Here is a 23,576-nt window from a genome sequence, read left to right on the forward strand (position 1 = left end):
TTTTTTTGGCATTCAAACTCACCAGTTTGCAGTTAGACAGCAATACCTGATCAGAAACAAATGGATACTGCACTTAAATGTTTCAAATTCCTCTGAAACAACTAAGCATACCAGGAGCCTTGAGCCTTGAAAAGAGACAGCCAAAACTCTGAGTGGTACAAACAGGAGCAATGATCGTTCTGTCACTTTTACTGCTAGAAAGAAGCAACATGAAACCACCTTAGTGGGAGGCAAATGGAGAACATCAAGAAGAAGGTGGGTCTGCCCCACCTCCATGGGACTCCTTTGCCATGGGATGCTTTAAATTCCAGAGTTTTATGAGTTCATAAAGCAATTGGATGATCTGATGGAGGAAAAATCCCTGAGTATTATGGAAGACATCATTTTTATCAAGCCAATCTCTGTGGACATCAAATTCTTAGATAAAGGGAAATATTCTGGGGCAGTATTGCCATGAATTTGCACTACTCTTGTCTTCTTCCTTTGGTATTTACTGCGAAGGACAGTGAGCTGGAGTGACCATTCATCTGACGCAGGATGGACAATCAGGTTCCTAATTTCAGGCTTATATACACTGACACTTGACAGAAAGATACTGAAAAGTCAAGGCTTAAATTCCGATTTCTGATCCAGGCAGGATTTTTTTCTAGAAACCAGACTTGTGCCACTTCTGTCTTTAAAAAAAAAACAGCGGTAGACCAGCACTATAATGATAGGAGTTGGGTCAAAATGTACCTGACCGAGTGCACTCAAGATGTGACTTCCCTCCAAGCTCAGTTGCAGACAACAAGGTCCTACAACGTTACAAAAGCATTCATCCGAGTCCAGGAAGCAGGATACCAATGCTTCCATCAAATGAGCCAAGCCAGAGCCGAAGCTGGGTCTTCACGACAGCCAGCATTTCAGATGCTCAAGAAAACTTGGCAGGTAAGTAAGATATTAAAAATTCCCCAGGGGATAGTCTTCCAACAGAGTGAAACTGCAGTCTCTTCTGCATGTGAGAAGTCCAATTAACAGAGGGCGACTCAACATCATGTGATGGAGCTAGTGCTGGATGCACTGGTACGCCTACACACAATGCATCTCCAAGGGAGATGGCAGTTCTGAGCACAAAGCTTTACTGCCTCCTTATACCGTGCTGCACTTGTCTGCATGAAAAATTCCCAGCTGTTGGACACAACATCCCACTTGGGAAGCCAGTTCAAGCATCTTTGCAGAACAAGAGGATCTCCTTCACGTTTCCTTGAGTTGTGAGCTTACAGCTCCTCAGAGATGTGTTAGCAGATTGAGGGACCTGGTTTGGATGTATAGGGAGTTCTTAAGCTGTTCAAGCAAAGAACAGCTTGAAAATGGAGAACAGCACCTTGGTAAGTATTTCAAAGACAAACAGACACCTGCTTTGGTGTTGTCTGTGCCAGCTTAGCCACACAAAAAAGTGAAGCAGCTGCACAAATTTGCAAAGTTGTGCTCAACATAAGCTTTGGAGAGAGACAATTTATCCTAATCCACCCATGCTGCAGTCACAGAAGGGGTGGAGAGAAGAAAGCCCCAGAGGTCCAGATGCAAATACTACAGGTCACAAACAGCACATTACCTATGCATCCTCACTGCATCAGGTACTGAACACTCACCCAAACACCTTACGCTAAGTAGGCAGGCAAAGAAATGGGTTTATCCCTATTTAACAGAAGGAGAAGTGCGGCCCAGAGACAAAAGACGGCTCAGCCAAGGTTACACAACAGCAGGTGACAGGTCTGGGAGTCTCAGGGACACATCTACAACACAGGTCTGAGAAGAACTCACCTCCTTCTCAGGTTCAGGGTGGGACTACGTTGAAAGAAAGTCCAGGTTAGTGATAAATGCTTCAAACCAAGTATTTCTTTCCTCCCCACTCTTTCAGTATACCCTTACTATCTTTAGTAAGTTTAGAGGAAACAATTAGAAAAGCTGATGCCAAACAGTCCAACCTGACCTTTCTCGGGGCCAAAGGCAAAGCTCTGACAGACATATCTGAGAGTCCTGCAGAGTGCAGCAAGGAAAGCCCCTTCAGGGCTCAAGTTGCTGTTTTACGACAAGAGACATTTTTAGCCTATAATTTTATCTCTTCCATCTTTCCCCATTGCTTGAAATTAAAATAAACATGGACCAGGGCCTAGGATTTTATCTGTCACATATTGCTATCATTAAACACATTTAAAATGAGTGGGCTTAGTTCAAATAAAACTGTCTCTTCCCTCTCCCTTTCTCAGCTCAACAAACATAAAATAGGAAACTGCACTCCAATATATTCAGAGGCAATACATGTTACATCATGAGTAGATGATCCATCTGGCAGGCTGACATGGTAGTAAGTTTGCTTGATTGTCAGGTCAGGCATATTACAGACCCAGACTGTCAGTCCTTTTAATACAGCTTTGCATTGGGGAATTTCAACCTCCTTGTACACTATGTATAGATGTGGTATGCATCCACATGGTAGGAGCACACATGCATGGACACATACATGACGTGTCACTCAGAACAAGGAGATTAAATTAAGCAAGGAAATGCTGAAGTCAAATACCTCTTAGCAGCTGTATACGTTTCAGTCTGGAATAATCACCCAAAGAAAGCAATGAGATATTTACATTTAATTTATTTGAAACTGGGCTGGGGAAAGCACTGATTATAGGGGATAATCCAACACTGGCTCACAAGCGAAAGAGCCAGACATCCTCAGATGTTCCCTCCATTTATACTTTCTAAGCAATCAGCCCATCACTTCATTTCTGGCTCCATGCAGTTCCTATCATGCAGACAGTCTCTTGAGATTGTCTATATGTCCTCCTGAGAAATCACTGAGTACACTCAGCAAATGATCAAATCCGTCAAATGGTTGTTTTGCCTTTAAAAAGCCCACAAAACAAAACAAAAAAAACCCTCTTTCCTCCTTTGCCTTTGTACCTTACCTCATCTCCTTCTCTTCATTAATGAGCTCAATTCTGAAATTATTTTGTTTACAGGAAGACTTTAAGGTGTTCTAAAATACAATTTGTAGGAAAGATGCCAAATATAAATTATATTCTCTAGACCTGCATGCATTTGTGATTTTACATGAGCATGCACACATATGTTCAATACAGAAACAGCAGGTGTTCTCTAAAGCTTTATTGCCATTAGTTAAAATGACCACATTACTCAACAGTGTCAAAGCCAAGTCTTGTCAAAGGCAAGTCTTTCCAAAAAGCTAAAAAGCCTGATGATTTCCAGTGTTATGCAGGCCTGCTTTGGGGTGCTGGCTCTTCCAGATACCTCCAAAACCTAACAATGATCTACATTTACCCTAAAGAAGCACTTGATGATTGCATCCTCTGCGTGGTATCTCCATGGATTTTCATGCGAAGCGGAGCATGCTGTCTTGAGCATGGTAGCAGCTCTCTGTCACTGGAGCCTCATAAAACATTGTGACCTTCGTGGCCACCCTGTTCCACAGCCAGATCCCCTGTCTTGCACTTTGGACATTAGCTACTGATGAGGACTCGAGTCAAAATGTTTCAAGAAAAAGATTAAATAGAGTTCAATACAGTATTTGTACTATCTCCCTGCTGAACTGTATAGTGCTTAAAACATCCCAGCCAAAGAACAGCGGCTTATCCATCACTTTTTAAGACTGCAAAACAGTCTTAACTGCACCGGTATCTCATGTAATGCACAGTTGGTCTTTTTGCAAACCAGCACAGTAATCAAGCCTGACACCTTCTCTTCCCCTCTTGATAATCACAGCTTGAAACTGCATGTGCATCCCGGCTTTCTGCCAGATGGAAACAGAACTGTGCCCTCCATCTTTCTTGAATTCTTCTTGGATCATGAGTTAATGGGTTTGTAAGAGGGAATCAAAATTGCCCAAGCCCCCAGGATGACTGGAGTGATTGCTGGTATGCAAGATGGCAATTCTTCATGGCTCTGAGCTTCCTGCAATGGGCTCTCATCAACTTCTCACAATCACTTCAGAGGGGGCAACATACCCAGCCTCTCGTCAACCCAAAGATAAACAACAGTGCTACTTATGACAAGATAGCAAAGTCTCTGACCTGGGTTATGCTTACAACCAGGCGAGACGATTGCAACAATCCTATCTGTCTTTAAACATAATGCCATAAAAACTGCACAACCTGCCCTTGCTCTCGCTGTACTTACGCACATGAAATTACTTCTTTCCAAGTGAAGAATTCATCGTAAGACTTTGAATATTTTGCTTGGGCAGGGAGGAATCAGTCTCAGACTGTAAACATTGGCAGAAATATTTATAACTGCATCAAAATCTCATTTTTCTGGCCAGGTACATTTTTTTGTTTGTTTTTTTGTTTGTTTTTAAATCTGTGGGACAAGACAGTAATACTCATTGGACCAACGCATTATTGATTTCCCATAGAAACAGCAGTTAGTTAGAGTGCTCACTTTCAGCTGTGAAGCAGCACGTTAGGTTTATCTTGCTATAACATTTTTTTCCGTGTCACCCTCTTTTACATACTCATAGAAGTTTCCTATTCGCTATTGAAACACCATATGGTGATAATATATGCTAACACAGGCACGCTGACACAGTCCGCAAGCCTGCTATTGAGCAAAAGTTGACAACATAAGGCTGAGAAAATCATAAGTGCTTCCAAGCCACAAGATGTACGTCACCTAATTGCATTTTACTGTGATGCAAGGAAGTCTGAGTCAAGGAAGGAACTTCCTTACAATGAAACTAACAGCCTGGAGTAATTTACAGTTATTTGAAGAGCTGTAGCAAGGATCTATCAATTCATAGCTTTCAGATACGGGCTGGGTGTGGTTTGGGGTTTTTTTTTTAGCCTAGGCAGCTTTAATATACAGAAAGAGACAATGCATCTCAGCGTCACAGTCATTTCTCAAAAGGTTCCAGACAGGAAGGCAAAAGGCAATCAATAAGAGAAAATATAGACGCAGCCCCTTAAACCGTCCACAGATGCATCTGCCTCTTACTTTAATGGTTAATGGTTTTGAACGAGGAATATCTTGCAACAATCCTGAGATATGTTCAGGCTATAAATGTATCATGTTTATTTATGCACTGGTAGCAGGGTCTAATGTAGAAACTGCATGGCTGGCTCTCATTTTTCTGTAGGGCTCTAGATTCTTCCAGGCAGCCCTACCTGAAATGAGACTGGGAAGAGATCTGCTTTGCCTTCAGACTGTCCAGCAAGGGCTCTAGGGAGGGGTCCTCTCTCCCCTGGAGGACAGACCCTTGTAAAAACAGACCGTGAAAGACAGGATGGACCAGCGAATGACACTATCCCAGAACATCACCGATGCGTGTCCCAAAGCCCTGTTTTACAACGAGCTGCACAGTCTCTTGGTGCCTCAGCTCTCCATTTGCAGAACAAAAGAATCAAACTTCTCCTTCCTCAGGGCATTACAAGGATAAACACATGAAAAGCTGCAAGTGCTCACGCAAACAGACACCAATAAGTAACCACGACAAACTTGTGAGGGCCACACTTGATATGCTAGAGCTCCCTAGCATGTTTTAGCCTTCACCTTTCAAAAGTATTTAGAAACTGCAACCGCAGAAGTTAGTTGCCCTCCTCTTTTAAAGAGCGCAACTCAACAGTAACTCATGTCAGCAGGATCTACAACTGCCCTTCAATGGTCTCTGGATAGGTTCGAGGCAATTTGAAGGCATATCAAGGCAATGCTCTCCTTGCTGTGAGTGTAATGCACAAATCACAAAGCCATCGTTCCCACTTTGGTGGAAATAGCGTGGGGAAGACATCCAGCGCAGGTCACAGTGGGAGCAAAGTCCCAAGTGATGCATTGCCATGCAGGTGTTTCTCTAAGTTGCTGTGCTGTTCCCTTGGCTCTGAACTATTTCCTTTCCCTAACAGGGAGGGAAACGCAGCTGGTTCCTACTGTGTGCAGAAGAGAAACAGTCAACGCCAAAGGAACAGAAACCATAAAGAGCGGTGCAAAGGAAGCCTAATTTCCTATGGACTTGTGTCTTGCATCTTGAGCAGACTCTGACCCTTCCTGTTCTCCTCCGTTACCTCTCCTGACCACCCCTCCTGCTTCCCTTCTCCCCCTAGTATTAACCTTGGCATTTATCTGTGTATGTCAGCCAAACAATCTGTGTTTCAGGTCAGAGATCCTGCTTACAGCACAGTCTGGAAGAGCAAAAGTTCAGGTTGCCTGCAAGACGCGCAGCGGGCTCGGAGCTCGCTGTGCACGTCCGCGGATGGGGCAGCCCACGGGCCACGGCGAGGACAGCCAGCACCATACTGCAGCTCCCCGAGAGACGTGGGTCTGCGTCCCTCCTCCCCAGCCACTGAGTTTTGCATACATATAGTCCTCTCTTAGACCCACTTAAAAGCAGCCGCTGGATTCAAACCGTAGGTGGGGAACAGCCAACTGCTGGACACCGATGGGTGCTGGGTGGGGAGAATTAAGCAACTACGCTTTTCATTTCAAAACGCGCTAGCTATTTCCTTGGTGGGCATTGTGCAGGAGAGTGGCTGCCACATGCGTGGGGAAATCACCACCTTGTGGCACAGGACTAAGCTCAACTTCCAGCCGTACACAGGTGGGGAAAACAACTTCCCACTTCTAGAGAGCTGGGTAGATCAGAGAGTGATGATACAGGAGCAGGACGCCACAACTTTCTGGGCCTGAGAGTTTGAATCCTTCAGGGTTTACTGTCAAGACATTGCATCAAGAAGTCTGTTGGCTTAGCTGAGTTTCAAGCAACACCCTCCCACAAAAGAAATGTAAGGTTTTTTATTTCCCCTGCTTGGTTCATACACTCCAGGAGAAAGGTGGATGCATTTCCCCACACCTGAGACCTCTTCAAATCCTCCTGGCAGGGGATGTTCTCATGTACACTCTGCCCATCCATCCACAAGAGGAGGAGAAGTCCATGACGGGGTGTCCATGGTCTGGCCTCAGCTCCTCCAGTGACCCACGAACAAACCAAGTCATCTAATCTCCCAGTGCCTCGGTTCCTCCTCGACCATGAAATAGCAAGCATACTTCCGTATTTCACAGGGCTGCTGTTGTGGTGGTAAATCTAATGCCGCTGAAGCACTCAGATGCATCGACCCGTGCAAGGATGCAAGCAGAGCCTGCGTCCCAACGAAACGCAGGTCTCTGCCCTAGAGGCGGCTGCTCTTTGCTGGCTGGACACATGGACAGCTTGTGAAGTGTGCCAGGTCCCTTTGAGACGAGTGCCAAACCACGGCGAGTGCCAAAAAACAAGGATGGGGAAAAGATGACAGGCTTCCTGAGATGATGGTATACAGCAGCTTGGTCCCATTGCGGGGAAAAAGATAGAAAACATAACAATAGGTAGAAGGCCTTGAACGGCTTTAGAGAGTAAGAGCTCTGCTCTCAAGCACTCACAACAAAATAATCACAACTGCAGAATGAAAAAAAGACCAAATTATGAGGTACTATTTGCTTTTTATCACTGTTCCCAAAGTAAATATTTATCTTTATCCACACACAAATTTGAGATGCTTGCACAGATTTTAAAGTCCAATATATCCAACACTAGTCGTCATCTAAAGCTGCAGCCAAGCACGTAGGCAGAAAACCCAAATGGATGCAAAAAAGAGAAAGGGGAAAGGGGAAAAGTAAACCTTACTGAGATTTCTGTGAACTTGATTATATATCAGAAAAAAGAAACAGCAGGAGTAGTACTGCTTTATTTTCACTCTGATGATAGTATAAGAGGAAGAAATAATACCCTGCAAAGGTCACTCTTATCCTGTTCATCTGTGACGAGCTGATAATCTGGGATCTCAGAAAACTTTCTTTAAAAATCTTAATGGACATGCTCTTATCAAAAGGATTAAGGTTTAATACATACCAGCAGATGCAACCGATTCGAGCATCTGCTAATCAGAGCAGCGTCAGTTTGCCACACGCACCGGCTGGAGCTGATGAGCGCGGGAAGGTTCCCCTTCTGGTAGAGAAAGGCCAAATCCAAACATACATGAAATCATCTCTTGGCTATGCCTTCCAACTCACAAGTACGTGGCTGAACATCCCTGTGCTGTGCATGCTCCTCTGCCCGCAGGCGTGTCAGGGACGGCATAAGAGACGTGCGCTGCTCGCAGCCAGCACGCCCGCAGAGCTGCTCCTAGAAAGCTTCAGCCTTGCGACCATCTCAAACACCACCCACGCAGGGTGGGAATGTCACTCTGCCTTTGGAGAGGGGAACCGCAGAAGGAAGAGTTTCCTGGACGTAGAGGCTTTGCTTCTCAAGTGCTGGGAGGAACCCACTGAAATTGCTCCAGATGGGACACTTCCTTTTCTACTTTAAGTAATCCACCCAGATTTTCCAAACAGCACAAAGCCAGCGTGCTGGAGCCAGAAGCGGGAGCACAGCTCTCAGAGGTGACCCCATCAGCCCGTGCAATTCCTGATGTCCATGACTACGGCAAAAATGTCACAGCCCGCTGAGAAGAGCCCTTGCCAGCAGCCCTGCGGTGAGCCTGCATGAGCCCTCCAGTGCTGCTACAAGCGTCAGAGCTCACCAGTTCAATGCCAGCTTGGGCACACTTCTATGAGACACTGTCGTCCCTCTATGTCCACACAAGTCATCCAAGTCAGCAGGGAAATGGTGGCACTTCATGGCCTTCGTGAGAAGCTTTGCGTAGCGCATGTAGCTCTGGAGAAGCTGGATTGTCCTACTAAAAGGTCATCAACACTTTAGGATGGACAGGGAATGCTTCTCAGTTTCACCAGATGGGCTTATTCCCAACGAGCCTTTCTGTCCCACAACCCAAGAGACTAAAAAGCCCAGAAAAACCAAGATGCACAGAACTCAAGTGAACAAATACAGAGAGACCCTTGCCACGGGGAAAGCACTGCCTGGCTACCATGCTGTGCTGCTGGACTCAGAAGCCTCTTTGGCAAAGCTGCACAGATGCCCACAGATTAGACACGCTCAGACTAGCAGAAAGAGGCCTGGGCACTTTTATTTACCTCGGATATCATATCTGAAGACAGCAGAAGCTAAGCCATCCATTTCAGCCCGAATTGCATTGAAAAGACTCAGTACTATTCTGAACACCTGAAACAGCTGAATCCCACCGAGCCCTGTAACTGAGGAACCACAAACTCTCCGTCACATAAACACTACGGTAGGGGGGAATTAATTCTGAACCCACCAAGTTAATCTTAATCTTTTTGTACCCCTAAATTTTCTTTCTTAAAAGAAAGAAAACCATTCCTGACAACAACTGGGACGCTAGCAAACCCTCCACAGACTGCGCTTGCAAAATCCGTTCGGTGCATACCTACCTAAGAAGCCAGGCTCAGGCAAATAGCAGGAACAAGGAAACCAGACTCTGAGCCTGGACTAGCAAATTCGCACGGGCTGTTTTGAATACAGGTTCAATGATCCGTTTTTCACAGAGCCCATATGTCAATCCCACAGCCCAAACCAAGAGCAATCATAAAGCTCCTTTTCGATGCTGGGGGAATGCGCTGTTCTTTGCGGAGCAGGAAGCTTTATTCATGGTTGGAGATACAGCTCCACGTAAACAAAGATAAAACACCCAAACTCTTAGCCATGCATTCCTGGCGCAGCTCTAAGTGGGGCAGTAAAATTAGAAATGCACATGGAAGAGTACTACTAGGGGTCTTCAGCACTCAATATTTTCCCTCGTTTTGTGGTTTGCCATCCTACAGCTGAAACTGTTCAATCCTGTCCCATCACTCTGCAAAACAATACGTCCATTGCCTTTACACTGCCTTTGTTATCCCCAACTCACTGTCAAAAGAACTGATAGGATAACAACCAACGCTGTCAAATATTTAAATCCCTTTTAAATTCCAGTCATTAGAAGACATTATTTCCCAGTATGTTTGGAACTTAATGAAAATGTATCACTGATTTTTTTAATTTAATTTTCTTTACTTTTTTATTGTTCTGCAGCTCAAATTGAGAATGAACTCCTTTTCCTTCAAAATATTACTCAGTTAGGATGACAGTGTTGGATAGTGGCAGATGTCTAGTAGTGGGGGCAATGATACAGAGGCAGGGACATAGGTGTGAATCTTCAGACACCTCGCCTAACTCTGCCTTCATTTTCCCCATCTGTTAGATGAAAAGAATTATTTCTTTCTCTTTTTCATAATTTGTACAACCACATCACCTAAAGGCCTTCAACCCAGACCAAGGTTTCAATTTGCTAGATGCCATACCCATGGGTAGCAAGAGGCAAATCACATTGAAGAGGTTGCCAAGCTACAAGGACAGAAGAGATTTTGAGAGGAAGCAGAGTAGAAATGCTGCATTCAAGGTCATTTAGCACAGTGGTGGTAGCTGGGAATGAAACAGGTCTCCAGAGTGCCAGCCCAGTCCCCTTTGGATCAGGCTGCCTGAGAGCTGTAGACAAGCAGATTTGATCTTGACCATCAAAGCATGGTTTTTTGCTATTTAAATACTCCATAAATTTTGGCCACCCAGTATTTGCTTTTAAAAAAAGGCTAATAATTACCTTTGGACCAGGTACATCTTACTACTGGGTACACCTCCCACAAAGTCCTATTTTGCCAAACAGACAATCTGTTGGAAATTCGGGATAAAACTCAAGAGTTTCAGAAGGTATGTGCCCAATTCCGGACAAAGCAATCAGCATTCAATACATAATTCACAGCAGGGACAAAAAATCCAGAACTTTCGTATGCTGCTATTTCCAGTATTCATTTTCACAACCTCTGCTGGAAGCCCTCTCTCCAGAGTCACAAAGTTTTCTTGTTTTTAAAAAAATGCAAACATTTATTTTATGGGCTGAAATTTGGAATGTTTTTTTGCTTAAGGCCTTGCTACACTCATCTCTTAAGCAAGCATTTAAGCAGAACAGGTAAAAATGGGGGGAAATACCCTTTAATAGAGGAGCCAGATGACCACAGTTCATCAGCCCCCCTAGTCGGGGTTCACCCAATTTAGGAATGGCCCCTGCTCCCATCCATGGAAGTTATGCACCTAAATGCCTTGTCTGTACAACCTCCTTTTACTAATGAAAGGCGTAGTGGGTTCTCTGCCTCTGAACTTTCCAGTGGGTTACTGCAATTTAGAAGGTGTGATAAGTAAACAGAAAACACATTGCAGCTACACAAGAGGAGCTCTGTACTTTACTCATCACACCAGCATTTCTAAACTTTACCAAACAGGAGGAAAATATTAATTAGATTTTTTTCATAATGCATCTGCATTTCTTCAAACAATACCTAAGGCAAGCTCATCTATTAACATGCCATGGCAGTCATGGTAATTTTGAGATCAAGTTGGTCTCCCTCCTCCATTTCAATTCACTGCACCAGAATGGTGGAACTGGCCGTGCTGGTGAAAGTCACAGAGAAACCTCTCAAGCTCAGGTGATGTTTGGTCCTTTCTAGAACTTCGGCTCCAGCTGAATTCTTGAAATATGGTCTTTCCTACACCACCTCCCATGGCAGAAAGCATCCTTAGATGCTGCTGTGTTGCAGCTAAACATGACGATATAGTCTTGTAATTTTCTGCTCTTTTTGATATGTGCAATTTTGAAAGAAAAAACCTAGCACTTTAATCACTTTGGACTGCTTCTGTGACTCAGTCAGAGAGATTTTCACTTGCAAGTCATGGGCTCAGCCCGGGGCTGAGGTGATAGCGATAAAAAGCTGCTCTCACCCGCATATTGCTGATGGCCAATATGAAGTAAACTATCAATGCCTAGAAAACCTCTGCTGCAGGGGACTCTCTCAACACACGCCTCAAGACAGAGACAAGAGCTAACCAGAAACGAAGCCTGAGAGAATCTTTCACTTTGAGGTTCAGCAACACTGGGGCTGACTCACACTGGGGTACCAGACTCGCAGGACCTCCTCCCACCAAACCTGCTGCTCTGGGGAGGAAAGACTTCTTCTGCTCCGTAAAGGATCTATGTTGAGAAAACGCTTTTCAAACTTACCGCTTCACAGGAGAAGGCAACAGAGGTCTGCAGGACAACAGCATGCTACCACCTCCGCCTGTGGCATGGGAAGCAGCCAGCAGGACCTGGGTGACTCCTCTACCTTCACTTTTCAGCTCAGCTGCCTTGAATTAGGCAGGACCACTGGGAACAAGGACGGGGCTGCTGACCGCAGGTGTCAAAACTCTGTCCCTGCCCTCTATTAACAGTGGTCATTTTTAGCTCATGGCAATGTCTTTGTCACCTGCCTGGCACAGAAAAAACGTTACCCATGTGAAGCCCAGGTAAGCAATGCAGGGATGGTGCAGAGATTCATACTCATCCATGTCCTCAACAGCAGGTCTGCTGACCAAGGGGAATTGTCTGGGGTTGACATCGGCCCATCCATTCTAAGCATTATGGACTTTCCAAACCTGCTGTGGAGGGTACAAGTCCCTCTGCTTCAGAGGCACCTCCCGGTGCAGTGTGTCTCATAGCAATCCTGAAGTCATGCCAAGGATCGAAAGAGCTTCCCTCTGTGTGAATTTATGCCAATGGGTAGGGTACGTTAAATAAACTGCTTGTCATTATCCTGCTATCACCCCTACTCCACTGAGAGAGGATGATGTTACAGTTTAGTTTATGTTGCTTTAAAACTATCTTGAAGATAATATAAAAAAGAAACCTAACAATAAAATTTCTCTTATTCCAGAATAAGAGTATCCCCAAGGGCAAGGTATATCTATAAAATTATTATAATGCTTTAACCGCATAAGCACAACTGGAAACGTCTTCTCTGAAAACAAGTCATAACTCTATTTCCCATCTGCAGCCATTATCCTGATAAATTTGGGAAGGTCAGCTAAGGTGTAATCCAATAAACGTGCTGATGTTCTGAGTAAGTACCTCACAATTTGCAGCCTAATCTATTATCCTACCATAAGACCATCAAATGACTCACCAGTTTTAATACCTAGTACAGATCAAACAAAGGAAAATATCAAAGCTTTACTTTCTAGTTCCACCTTTCAAGGACTTGTTTGAGTACTCCTTAATTACAGCAGATGATACATTCAACTCTGGCATTTTCTTTCTCTAATAGCTATAGTTAGAAGTTGCTGTAGCTGTACTTTTCACAGGACAACATTATGCTAACCAATAAATCCTGAACAGTCTGATAAACTGAACAAAGAAAGTTGGGATTTGGTCCTAGAGATGAAATTCAGCTGCTTCTGCCCACTGGATAGCACACAGTGACTGTAACACATCAGGGAGCAGCAGCAACCCATCACTCCTGGGCACAGGCAACAAGTCTTCAGAGCCCCCCCCGAACTGCGGGCCAAAAGCCACGGGAACAAGCACGTGCACTGAGCAGCACATGTCATCTTGGAGGCTGATAAACTTAAGAAGTCGGATCAAGTCCAAAACTTGGGCTATGCCTTCCGATCCTCCAGAAACTCAAATACACCTGCAGAACTTTGAATTTGAACACGGTGATTTTTTTAAAGTTTGTTTTTTTTTTTTTAAATTATGTAGGTACAAAATAAAAGTGGAAAAGCAACCTATTCACAGAACACCAGATCCCAAAGGAAGAAGCATCAGGAGACAGTCAGCAGTACTTTTAGGAAACTGCAAACACTCAGCAAAGTCATTACAGCATTTATATGTCTCTACGAAGATGCTGGAGCTGACCATGGGCATTACCAAGGAAAATGGTAAGTACAAATTTCTTCCAGTTAACTCTTGCAGTGTTTTGACACTATAAAGCATTTCCCAGTAACAATGTGCATTCGTATGTGTTTGGCCCACGCGAACAAAATGAACACTAGTTATTCAACACCGTGCCTGAGCACTATCACTGTTAAAACTTGTCTCATTTATCACAACAGCAAAAACCCACTGGGAAAAGGACTGAATTGTATCTGGTTTACATTGTTGCTCTTTGTGACTGACTGACCCAAATCAGACTGTTTTTCAAGGACAAGTCTGTAAGTTTATGCAATAACTGTGTACATGCTGCTAGAATGAAAGAAGAGTTTATTGGGAGGTCCCTGCAGAAGGGACGGAAACCACACAGGCCACTACGCCAGAGCTTCTGTGCACAGATGGACGCTTTCAAAAGTGCACAAATCTGATTTAACTCTGCTTTTGCTAAGTTCACATACTTAAACAAGAGCAAATCTAAACAAACTCTGATCACTTTAGTTCTGCTCCAAAGGTATCGGTTCTCAATTACTTAAAAGAAATGCAACATTGAAAAGAACCAAAAGAGCTGCAAACCAAAGAGAAGGCCTGTATGGATAGTGGTTATGCACTGCATCGCTCAGCTATCCCTTTGATACTTTTGACTTTTGGGGTTGTATTCAGGGCTGACATCGGTAAGACAAACACGGCATACATACAGCTGCATACATGCCTACAGATCCGTATACATGTAAGAAATTAGACCAGTCATGAGATGAAGAAGCAAAGGCAGGGCACAACTGGGCACAAACATGTCTGGGATGATTTTACGAGATCTCAAGAATTGCCCTTTTTACAGTGCCACTGGGGTGTCACTGCTTCCTCTGATAAACAGATGACATCTCACCAGAACTTAAATAGCTCCACTCAAGCACTACCTAGATGAGTGACAAAAATTAGCTGAGCTGCTGTCACCCCTGCAGTCCTCGTCTAGACACAGCAGAATAAGTGCAAATTCCAGTCTGCTTTGCTGGGCTACAGCCACCCTGACAGCTGAGGTACGATCCAAGCCACTTCGTCACCGCTGATTAGACAACAAAAACAAAAGAAAACAACTTGAGACGCGGATATCTGGATCCTTCTGGCAGCGTGACAGATAAAAGTTAACAAAACAGAAAAACAACAAGAAAATTAAAGCGTTAAAGTACTTGTGAACTGAGCAGGTTTTAATTCACAAGCTATTGTTGGTGGAAAGTCAAGGAGAATGACATGCCATTTTTTAACAATCTCCGTGGCAATCTAACAATCGGGATCAGAGGCCCTTGGCTCAGAGGTACGGCAGCTTTTGAGCTGGTGCCCCCTTCAGAGCGGCTGCGCCCTTCTCCCCATTGACAGCCACATCTGGATGCTATCAGGAGGAACTGGCATGCCTGCTCGCAACAAATACCAAGCGGTTAGTGAATTGACTCCAGCAGTCGATGCTGGCCACTTTCCCACTCTCTGTTTATGCAATGTGCCACTAACCTGTTGAGTCCGAGGCTTATAAGGAGAGCTGCTCTCTAGATCGGCCAGGATGCTGGTCAGAGAGTCGATTTCTGCATCTAAACTGGACCGCCTCTCCTCAAGCGTCTTGCCACCAGGATTCACCTTAAAGAAGAAAGAAGAGTTCCAGTTATTCAAACCACTTGGCCCGGCACATGGTTTCTTACTGTCCTCATAGAGCTGCTACCATGCCCAGCAATAACTCTTCGGTTGCAGGGACGAACATGCTGAAATGCTGTAGCTCTCTCCCAGAACCAGCAGCAAGCCTCCATCTCACAAGGATTTAGGCTGCTTTGGGGTTTTTCTTCATGTATTTCCCACAATGGTCCCATTGTGTTAAGTTGACTTGGAGGATTATGCAACTCAGTGTGCAATCTGTTGCCGAGGTGAAGAGGCAGGACAATCCCCACTCCTGCAGATGGAGAAGATGTATTTTAGAAGGATGCCTGGCTGGGCAGCCAGAGCTGGGGACAGGCTTGGAGCACCTGGATCCTGAGAGTATCTCTTCTGCCATGTCCCCATCCCAGGCAAAGTACAAACTGAGCAGAGCTGCAAGCCACAGTGGCCAGTGACTGGCCACCTGCACCTATTATTATTTTAAATCTATTTATGGTAGCTGTACCGGTCTGATTCAACACTTCTTCACAATTTCTGTCTAAAAAGAAGAGCTCCTTCAAGGAGGAGTGAAAAAGTTCCATTCATTTCCAGCAGATTCAAGGTAAAGGGTATGATTTGCAGTAAGCGGTCACAAAATAACATAAATAAAGTCCTTGTGAAAAGGGCTATTACGCAGGAAAGCCCATGCCCAGAGCAAATACCAACCTACAGCCAGGACCCTTTCTGATTCAATACGTCTTGCTTTCTCCCTGCTTTCAAAACGGCCCAGCCCCACTTGTACCCAAGCTGGTAGGGATGCTCACTCGGAAGGGAAAAGTTTTCACTACAACCACCCACCTCCAAAAGTAAAACCCAGGTCTTGGCATCGCAGGAGAGTATGTGATCCCCAAGCCACAGTTCAAGGGCTGCACTGCAATCCCTGCTAGAATAAGCATTTTAAAAGAGGACTCATTGACACACTTTGTTTTTGAAAAATCAACTTAGCCCAAAACCTCTGGGAAGAGCCTCTGTGCTGTACAGCCCAACCCAACAGTGGTACCTCCCAGCAGTGCACAAAGGCACGTACAGGCTAGGAAAGATCTTCCCTCCTCAATGTTTTCAGTGCTTTGGAAATTAGGCAGCTCTGTCAGGAATAAGAAGTTCAAGAAAAACAGCTAAGGATCCCTATCACGTGCGACGTAGGTGCCAGGAGCTAGCCCCACGGAGCCAGCCCACATTTAGGGCATGCACAGAAACTGAAGCTCTCAAGTCAAGTGAAATATTAGAAGTTGAAGTCTTTTCTTAACCTGAGTCATAGTCAGTATTTTTCTTCTGTCCTTCCATGTCTCACTTATCTGCAAATCCCCCAGACAGAGTCTCTCCGCATACATGCAACTACAGAGCTCAGTGCAGAAGTTCATTTGCAGCTTGACTACTACGATAATAAAAATACTAAAGAATTACCTAACAACTCACCTAATTTCAACTGTAAATTCTGTTCAGACCATACCAGCACTTCCCACAGACAATCCAGCTCTGTTTGTCTTCACTCTCACGAAGTTACTTCGATTTCCAAGCCAAAAATTTGCCTTTTCCTTTGGCTAACTGGCTGTTCCAGATAGTTTTTATTTAAATTTCATTTCAGGTGCATTCAATCATTACGTTTTTACAGAACTCCCAACTCATCAATCTGACACATAAATGGCAAGTTGGTCAAAGAGAGACAGACTATGCAAAGCAGGCAGGCTCTGATCTGCCAAGCTTATACGTGCTGAGGCATTCATTAGTTCCTAATGATTATTAAATCTTATTGGATTACAATAAATTTGGCTTGACTAACAAGAAAATGGAAACTCCAATGTGCTTTATGCAAGAACATGTCATTTAAAAGGCTGAGAGTCAGGTTAGAAACTACTTATAAACTCAATTTTTCTTGCCTATTTTTATTATAGAGCCAAAGTTTTTCCATGCAAACTATTGTTCAAAAAAAAGAAATACTTTTCACAGGAATTACCCCAGACCATTACTCCTGGCTAGCTGTAGGCACCTGGATTTTTAAATCTGCAAAAGTACAATTTCCTTTCCACTATTAGCGCACTTCACGGTTCTTACTTGTTTTTTCTCCACCCTCCAGTTGTTGGCCTATAACTGCAGGGCAGCCACAGGCTTCCCAGACACAAAAACTGTGATTGCTCCACTCCAGAGAATTTTTAAGCTGAGCAGCCAAAAGCCAGCCTGGAAAGGGGGAGAGATGCGAACAGCATCCGAAGCCCCAACATTTGAGGTGATAAATCAAATCAATGGCAGACCCAGGCATAAAACTGGAGCCCACACGAGGCCTGTTTGGTACCCTGACCCTGGAGAGGAGGGATGGTGACAGATGAGAAGATCAGCCGATTTCATTTCTGCTTCTTAGCATTTCTGGGCCATATTATTCCCAGGTTCTCATTCCCCAGAACAATTACGCAATAGCTGACTAGCAAATGCTGCAGAACAAGTTGTAAGGTTGTAAAAGTTAAATGTCCTTAGGAAACCTAGAAAAATAAAATAAAATAGCATGGAAACTTCTCTATTGATTCTGGGCTCTGTAAAAGATTTATTTATTCAATTAAAACATAATCAACATAGATTAAGAGCCCAATTCTACAAATGCTGGAGCACAATGCAGTACGACAGTGCCAACGAATAATGCTACCGATGTGTGTAAGGGCCTATTGGGACAGGACTGGACTTTAAGTACACTTAAGAAAAGGTAGTCCTCGCAAAGACAGGTTTCTGCTTGCTCTCTCTTCCCCATCTCCATGAAACTTGCATTTTTCTCCCCACAGCGCTCCAGATTCAACCGAGGGACTTGCTGCATATGGAAACAGGAGAAGAATTTGCAACACTAACTTTAGCAAGAGAGGGTTAAGTTATTTCTCTTCTCATGCTCTTCGTCATGACGTTGCTATAAAAGTTTTATGATATTGCTCTGGAACAAAACCCAAGCACCAGGTCCCTAGGCACAACAGGTTCACACAGACACGGCTCCGTTCTGAGGAACCCAGACTGGTTAAGCTCACGACCTCGCAGATACAAACACCGGAACCAGAAAGAACTGCTAATTCTATTTCTGTCTGGATTTATGGCATTGTAGTTGACAAGTCGCTTGCGCGCCTGCCCTTTCAGCCAGCAGAATATGGAAAAGCGGGTTTAAAAAGAAAAAGGATGCTATCTTTGGCCTGGCCAACATGAGTTCAACAAAAAGCAAACATAAGCCAACCCAGTCCAACAAATTACTCATGCCAGAGACTATCCACTCACGTGAACTTCTGCAACGCCTACACTCCTATCCCCTGGCTCAGTCCCTGCTGCGAGGCAAAAGAGAGAAAAACAGCAGAGAGCTTCACTGTTTGGCTTGTTTGTCTGCCCCTGAATTCCTGGTGTGCAGCTCAGAGCAGCTGTGATGGTAATCCACTCCTGAGCACCGTCAACCTACTCTGTTCCAATGAAAACTGGCTTTAATTTTGCTAATCCTACCACCCAACACCAGTCAGTGCCACAGGTCCCCCCACCCCACCCCAAGGGATGTTCATTACAGAACATGCAGTGCAGAGGGCAACACAGGACCTCAAAGTTTGCCTCACTATGCTAAAAAAGCAGTAAGACTATTCACTGAGCTAGAAGACATGAAAAGCACAATGATTCCCTAGATGCCACCTTTTCTTACAACCTAGATCACTTACTTTTATCAAATTTTGCAGGTTACAGCAGAGAAACAAGAATGCATCTCATTTGTGCAAGCCAGCTCCTTGCAATGGGCTCAAAGAGAAGAATCTGGCTCCCAGATGTCCTTCGTAGCTCCTGCTCCAAATTCCTTTCCCTACCCAGACCCAGCCACCTCTCTTTTATTCTCTGTTTTCTCCTCTCTCCATGCCCTGTTTGCTGCCATGCAGTGCTGCAGCTTGGGACAGTTATTAGCCCCTGGGACAAGAGATGCAACGTGGGCTGCCAGGTTGGTCTCTGAGCCTCTACGGGAAATCACGCTGATGCCCACTGGTGCTGCTGTGTCAGGGAAAGATGGAGGGTGGCTTTGCAGCAGCGACCTGCTGACTTACACTGACAGCAGATTAGAAGTAACTCCAGAGTCCCAGTGGCTATTTTCTACCAACACAAGGCAACGGCCAAACTCCTGAACACTTTCAGAGCATCAGGACGTTGCTCACTGCAGTGCAATTTTCCAGCATCAAGATCCACCTTCTCCCCATCCACCTTAGCCTTGCTCAAGTCTTCTCTAAAGTAGATTGAGCTGAACGCATTTCATGAGCGTTACGGCCAGCTCATCTTCTGAGCTGCACTCCAGGAACACGAGCTGTCGTTATTGGGAAATGCAGTGCTGTTATATATGTACAGACACGTCGAAGACAGCAGAGCTACAGCTAGATACACAACCTTCCTCGTAGCGTCAACTCGCTCTGCAAGCTGTGCTATCACAAGTCACTGATAACCTCGTAACTCACAAGTGGAAGAATGGAGATGAACACCATGGATATTAAGAAAGGTCGTAGCTAATGACTCGAAACAAACAGACTGGTGTCCCCCAGTGCCTTCTGCTCCTGGTACATTGGTTTTACTGGGAGCCTGAGGTGCCTGGGGAGCTCTATTTGGGCTGCGACAGGTCAACACTGTATTTACACATCCAAGAACGGGGAAAAGCAGGGAGTAGAAAAGCCCTTTGCAGCAAAGGTAATCACAGAAATAAAGGACTTAAGTAACAAGAGGAGCAAGGAAGAGGAGAATTTAGGCAAACCAGGGGTTGTGAGCAGGTAGATAGCAAATAAGGACTTTTGCCTTTAAAGACTTTATTGTCTTTTCCTCCAGTAAATGTGACTGAGCCACAGACGAGGTGGCAGAGCTGATAAATTCGGTGACCGCTGCCTGCTTCCAGGAGGCTGCACCCACAGCAGCTGCCTGCCACACTCTGCAGGCTGTCGAAATACTCAGGTAGGCACTGAGGTGGTAGGAAGAGCAAATGAAACAGCTCTCCAAACAAGGAGTTAGCATCTCTTTCTACTCCATGGCCTCGGGCGCTGGGCTTAGACAGAGCCGCAGACAGAGAAAGAAGAATGGGGCTCTTATTTCCTATTTTAGCTGGGAGCAGGCAGGGGACAGGAGGGAAAGATGTTTGATTTTGATGGCATACACTATACATACAAGAAGAGACTGTGAGAAATGTTAATCAGGAAGAAGAAAAGAAGTGATTCAGTCTTGATAAACTTCAGGCTGGGGTTTGTGTTTAATTTTTCCTTTTTTGTTTTTTCCCTTCTTTGCACTTTCTCCAACAATACTACTGCCAGAGGCAAGATCCTTTTCAGACACAGACCCTTGCTACCCCATCTCTCTCACTGTAGAATTTCCCTGTCTTTGCAAAGTCACAAAAGCCATCTAAAGCCCCAAAAGACACTGCAGTGGCAAAAAGATGCATCCTCAAGGGCATCTACCAGGAAAATGAGGCACCCTGAAGATGAGCTGCTGTGTCTATTCTCCCCTGAGCCTAAAGACAAGTGCAAACATTTTCTTTCAAATTCCCTAATGTCAGTTAAAACAGTCCCAAGAGGCTGCCCCACCAAGCACGCACACGGAGACAAGAGCTGACTGCAGCATTCGGGGCGAGGGGGGTCTAAGATGCTTGACTGATGCCTAATTGCCATTCCAGGCACCAAGGAGGGGCTGGAAAAGTAGTCGTGCCCTTTAAAAACAGAAAGATTGAGTCTTTTGAAACAAATCTGAAATGATGGAAGATTTCAGCAGATGTGACCGCAGTGATTTCACCAGACGTGATTGTATCAAGGATCTAATAGAAAAGAACTTCCCTGCTGTTCCATCAGGCTGAAGCCAGGCCTGAAATATCCTTTTTAGTCTTTTGATGACATCGAGGATAAAAGCCAAAGGGAAGTTAGGTTTTGATTTATTTTTTCCCCTGCTCTTTCTTTTTTTCAGGCATAGAATAGTTTTACCTGGTTTGTGTTGCTGGATATTAGCAGGACCAAAGGCAAACACTTCAAAAGTTTGAAGTGGGCTGTTCAAAGGCATCGTTTGGTGTCTCTCAGATACTGCTGTCATTTAACTGAGCAACATTTCTACAACTGCAGCCACTTTTGAAGATCTCCCTTGTAAGGAGGCAGGTGGGCCTACCCGGAACGGGACTTAAATGGTGTTGGGGGCAATCATTCACTAAACATCAGCCTACCTTACTGCCCCAAAAAGGGCCAATAAATGTGGCAAATATTCTCCCTTGGCACAGTTCACACCAGCAGCTGTGCTGCAGCAAACCGCGGGAGACACAGCAGGGTAAATGGGGCTGCGCTCCTGGGGTCCAAGCTCAGCTCAGTCCCAGACCTATGGCATGGGTCTGGGGTAGCCACAGTCCCACATTCAATTCTCCCATCATGGAAAATGGAAAAAGCACCGAGTATCCTGAGGATTAATTGATCTTATCTCTGAAGCAACAAGGTGTTGTAAAGAACTGCCACAGGCTTACAACTGGGGCAATTGAACAAGCAGATGAAGAAAAGTTATTTGCTAAGCATTGCTAGGAGACATCTTGCGAAACCTTAACAACCAATTTATAAACTCACTGCGGTGTAGGAAGCTTATAAAAAGGACAAATAATAAAAATATTAAGACGAAAAACAAAGCAGAGAAAGCAGATAACAGAAGAAGAAAGCATGAAACTAGAAAGCATCAGTCTCAAAACAAAGAAAAGGGGGTAGGTGTTTTGTCACACATGCTGCTAAGCTGCAGAGCTACTTCTGCTGCAAGACGCTGTGGTTGCTATGAGTTTACATGGATTTCAAAAGCAGCTGGAGAAACATGTGGAAGAAAACTCCACCAAAATACTTAATAAATAAAAAATGTTCTGCGCTTCCCCTTTTACATTTTTCTCTGGATACTCACTACTGACCATTGGTGATCTGATTTGGCGCTCTGTAGTCATTTACATGAATCCTCCAGTTGTGCTTTCTATCCGCCAGCTGACACCACCCAGGAGTCACTTCTGCTGGTGGGTACATGTCAGTCTCTGCAGGTTAATAACTGACCATCGCCTTAGTGCCAGGACTTGGACCAACACCTGGAAACCCGCTTCTTCCCTCCTTCTAGCCGAGACAACAGAAATCACAGCCAATTGCACTCAGCCTCCTGGGACACATATATGAAAGACAGCAAAGACTTTGTTGCAGTTATGAATCTGTATGACAATAAAGGTTTATATTTCCCTAGAGATCAGTGTGACAGGCACTGCTCACATACAACAGTTAGGAAACATCCTTGTCCCAAGGAGCTTATTGTCAACTGGATGCCAGCCCTGGGAAGGGAAAGCAGGTAGAGGGGTGGGAGCAAGGTGCTGCAACTCAGAGACACAACCAAGCTCCTTCTGGCCATCAGATAAAGACACTAATCCACTGGGCCAACCCAGCTCCTTAACTGACCTTTCATTCTCTGTATTTGCTGTCCTAGCCCTGACAAAACATGCCAGAAGACAACAAACCGCTGTCCAAGCCATCCAAGCTCCAGCTGCAATTTCACTGCAGGATGGCCCCGACTTCACATGATCAGAGGGCTGGATCTGAGCCGCCGCCACGCCAAGCACTGGCTTCTGGGCCAGTGACCCTTCTTCCACTACTGTTTTGTACGCCATTGCCTTCTGCACATTCGAGAGGGTCCCCAATCCCAAAACCAGCACCTTGGCTCAGCTCAGGGGCAGGATGCCACCAGTGCGGATGGGCAGCGGTAATGCCAGGGCAGAGCCCCGGGCTACGTTCCCTTCCAAACAGCTCCGGCCCCTAACACCGGAGAGGAGCTTTTGCTACAAACACCCACAGTTTGCCCAGACTTCTCAAGACCACAGAAGAGGATTTGGCCCTGGGTATTAGATGAGCGAGCAGAAACAAAAAAGGGTGAAGCTGCATCATAGAAGTTTAGCCAACAGGCTCCATGCCTAAAGCACTGGGTCCAAGGCCAGCAGCCGATGACCCCAGTGGCTGTGATGGGACACGGACAATAGTCCACGAGGATATGTGCAACACCCCCTGTCCTGTTGCCACCCCTGAGGACAACAGAAGGCAGTTATGTGACAGGAGTCAAGAGGATGCAGAAATAGGTCAAAGCACTCAACATGATCTGCCTTGTAGCCCAGGGGTGCGCTTGTAGGTGCCCTGAAGCTGGAGATGCCAACACAGAGGTCCTGTGCTGTCTGGTCCCCTCAGCCCCCATCTGCTCTGCCCCAGGATGGTGTTATCCAGCCCCCCTGCTCCCTGCCATCACAGACTGACACCT

The 23,576-nt window shown here is 45.1% G+C and overlaps 1 protein-coding gene across 10 annotated transcripts in view; it reads right to left on the bottom strand.

Moving 5' to 3' along the window:
- The window catches only part of LPP (LIM domain containing preferred translocation partner in lipoma), a 353,044-nt gene that overhangs the window by 155,082 nt on the left and 174,386 nt on the right, over positions 1-23,576 (bottom strand). For all 10 annotated transcript variants that reach the window (XM_069792426.1, XM_069792421.1, XM_069792425.1 and 7 more), the window contains one exon: positions 15,147-15,269. In XM_069792426.1, the coding sequence (XP_069648527.1) occupies positions 15,147-15,269 (123 nt within the window). The remainder of the gene's footprint in view (positions 1-15,146; positions 15,270-23,576) is intronic.

The sequence above is a fragment of the Haliaeetus albicilla genome, chromosome 9 (assembly GCF_947461875.1).
Source record: "Haliaeetus albicilla chromosome 9, bHalAlb1.1, whole genome shotgun sequence".
NCBI classification, from domain to species: domain Eukaryota; kingdom Metazoa; phylum Chordata; class Aves; order Accipitriformes; family Accipitridae; genus Haliaeetus; species Haliaeetus albicilla.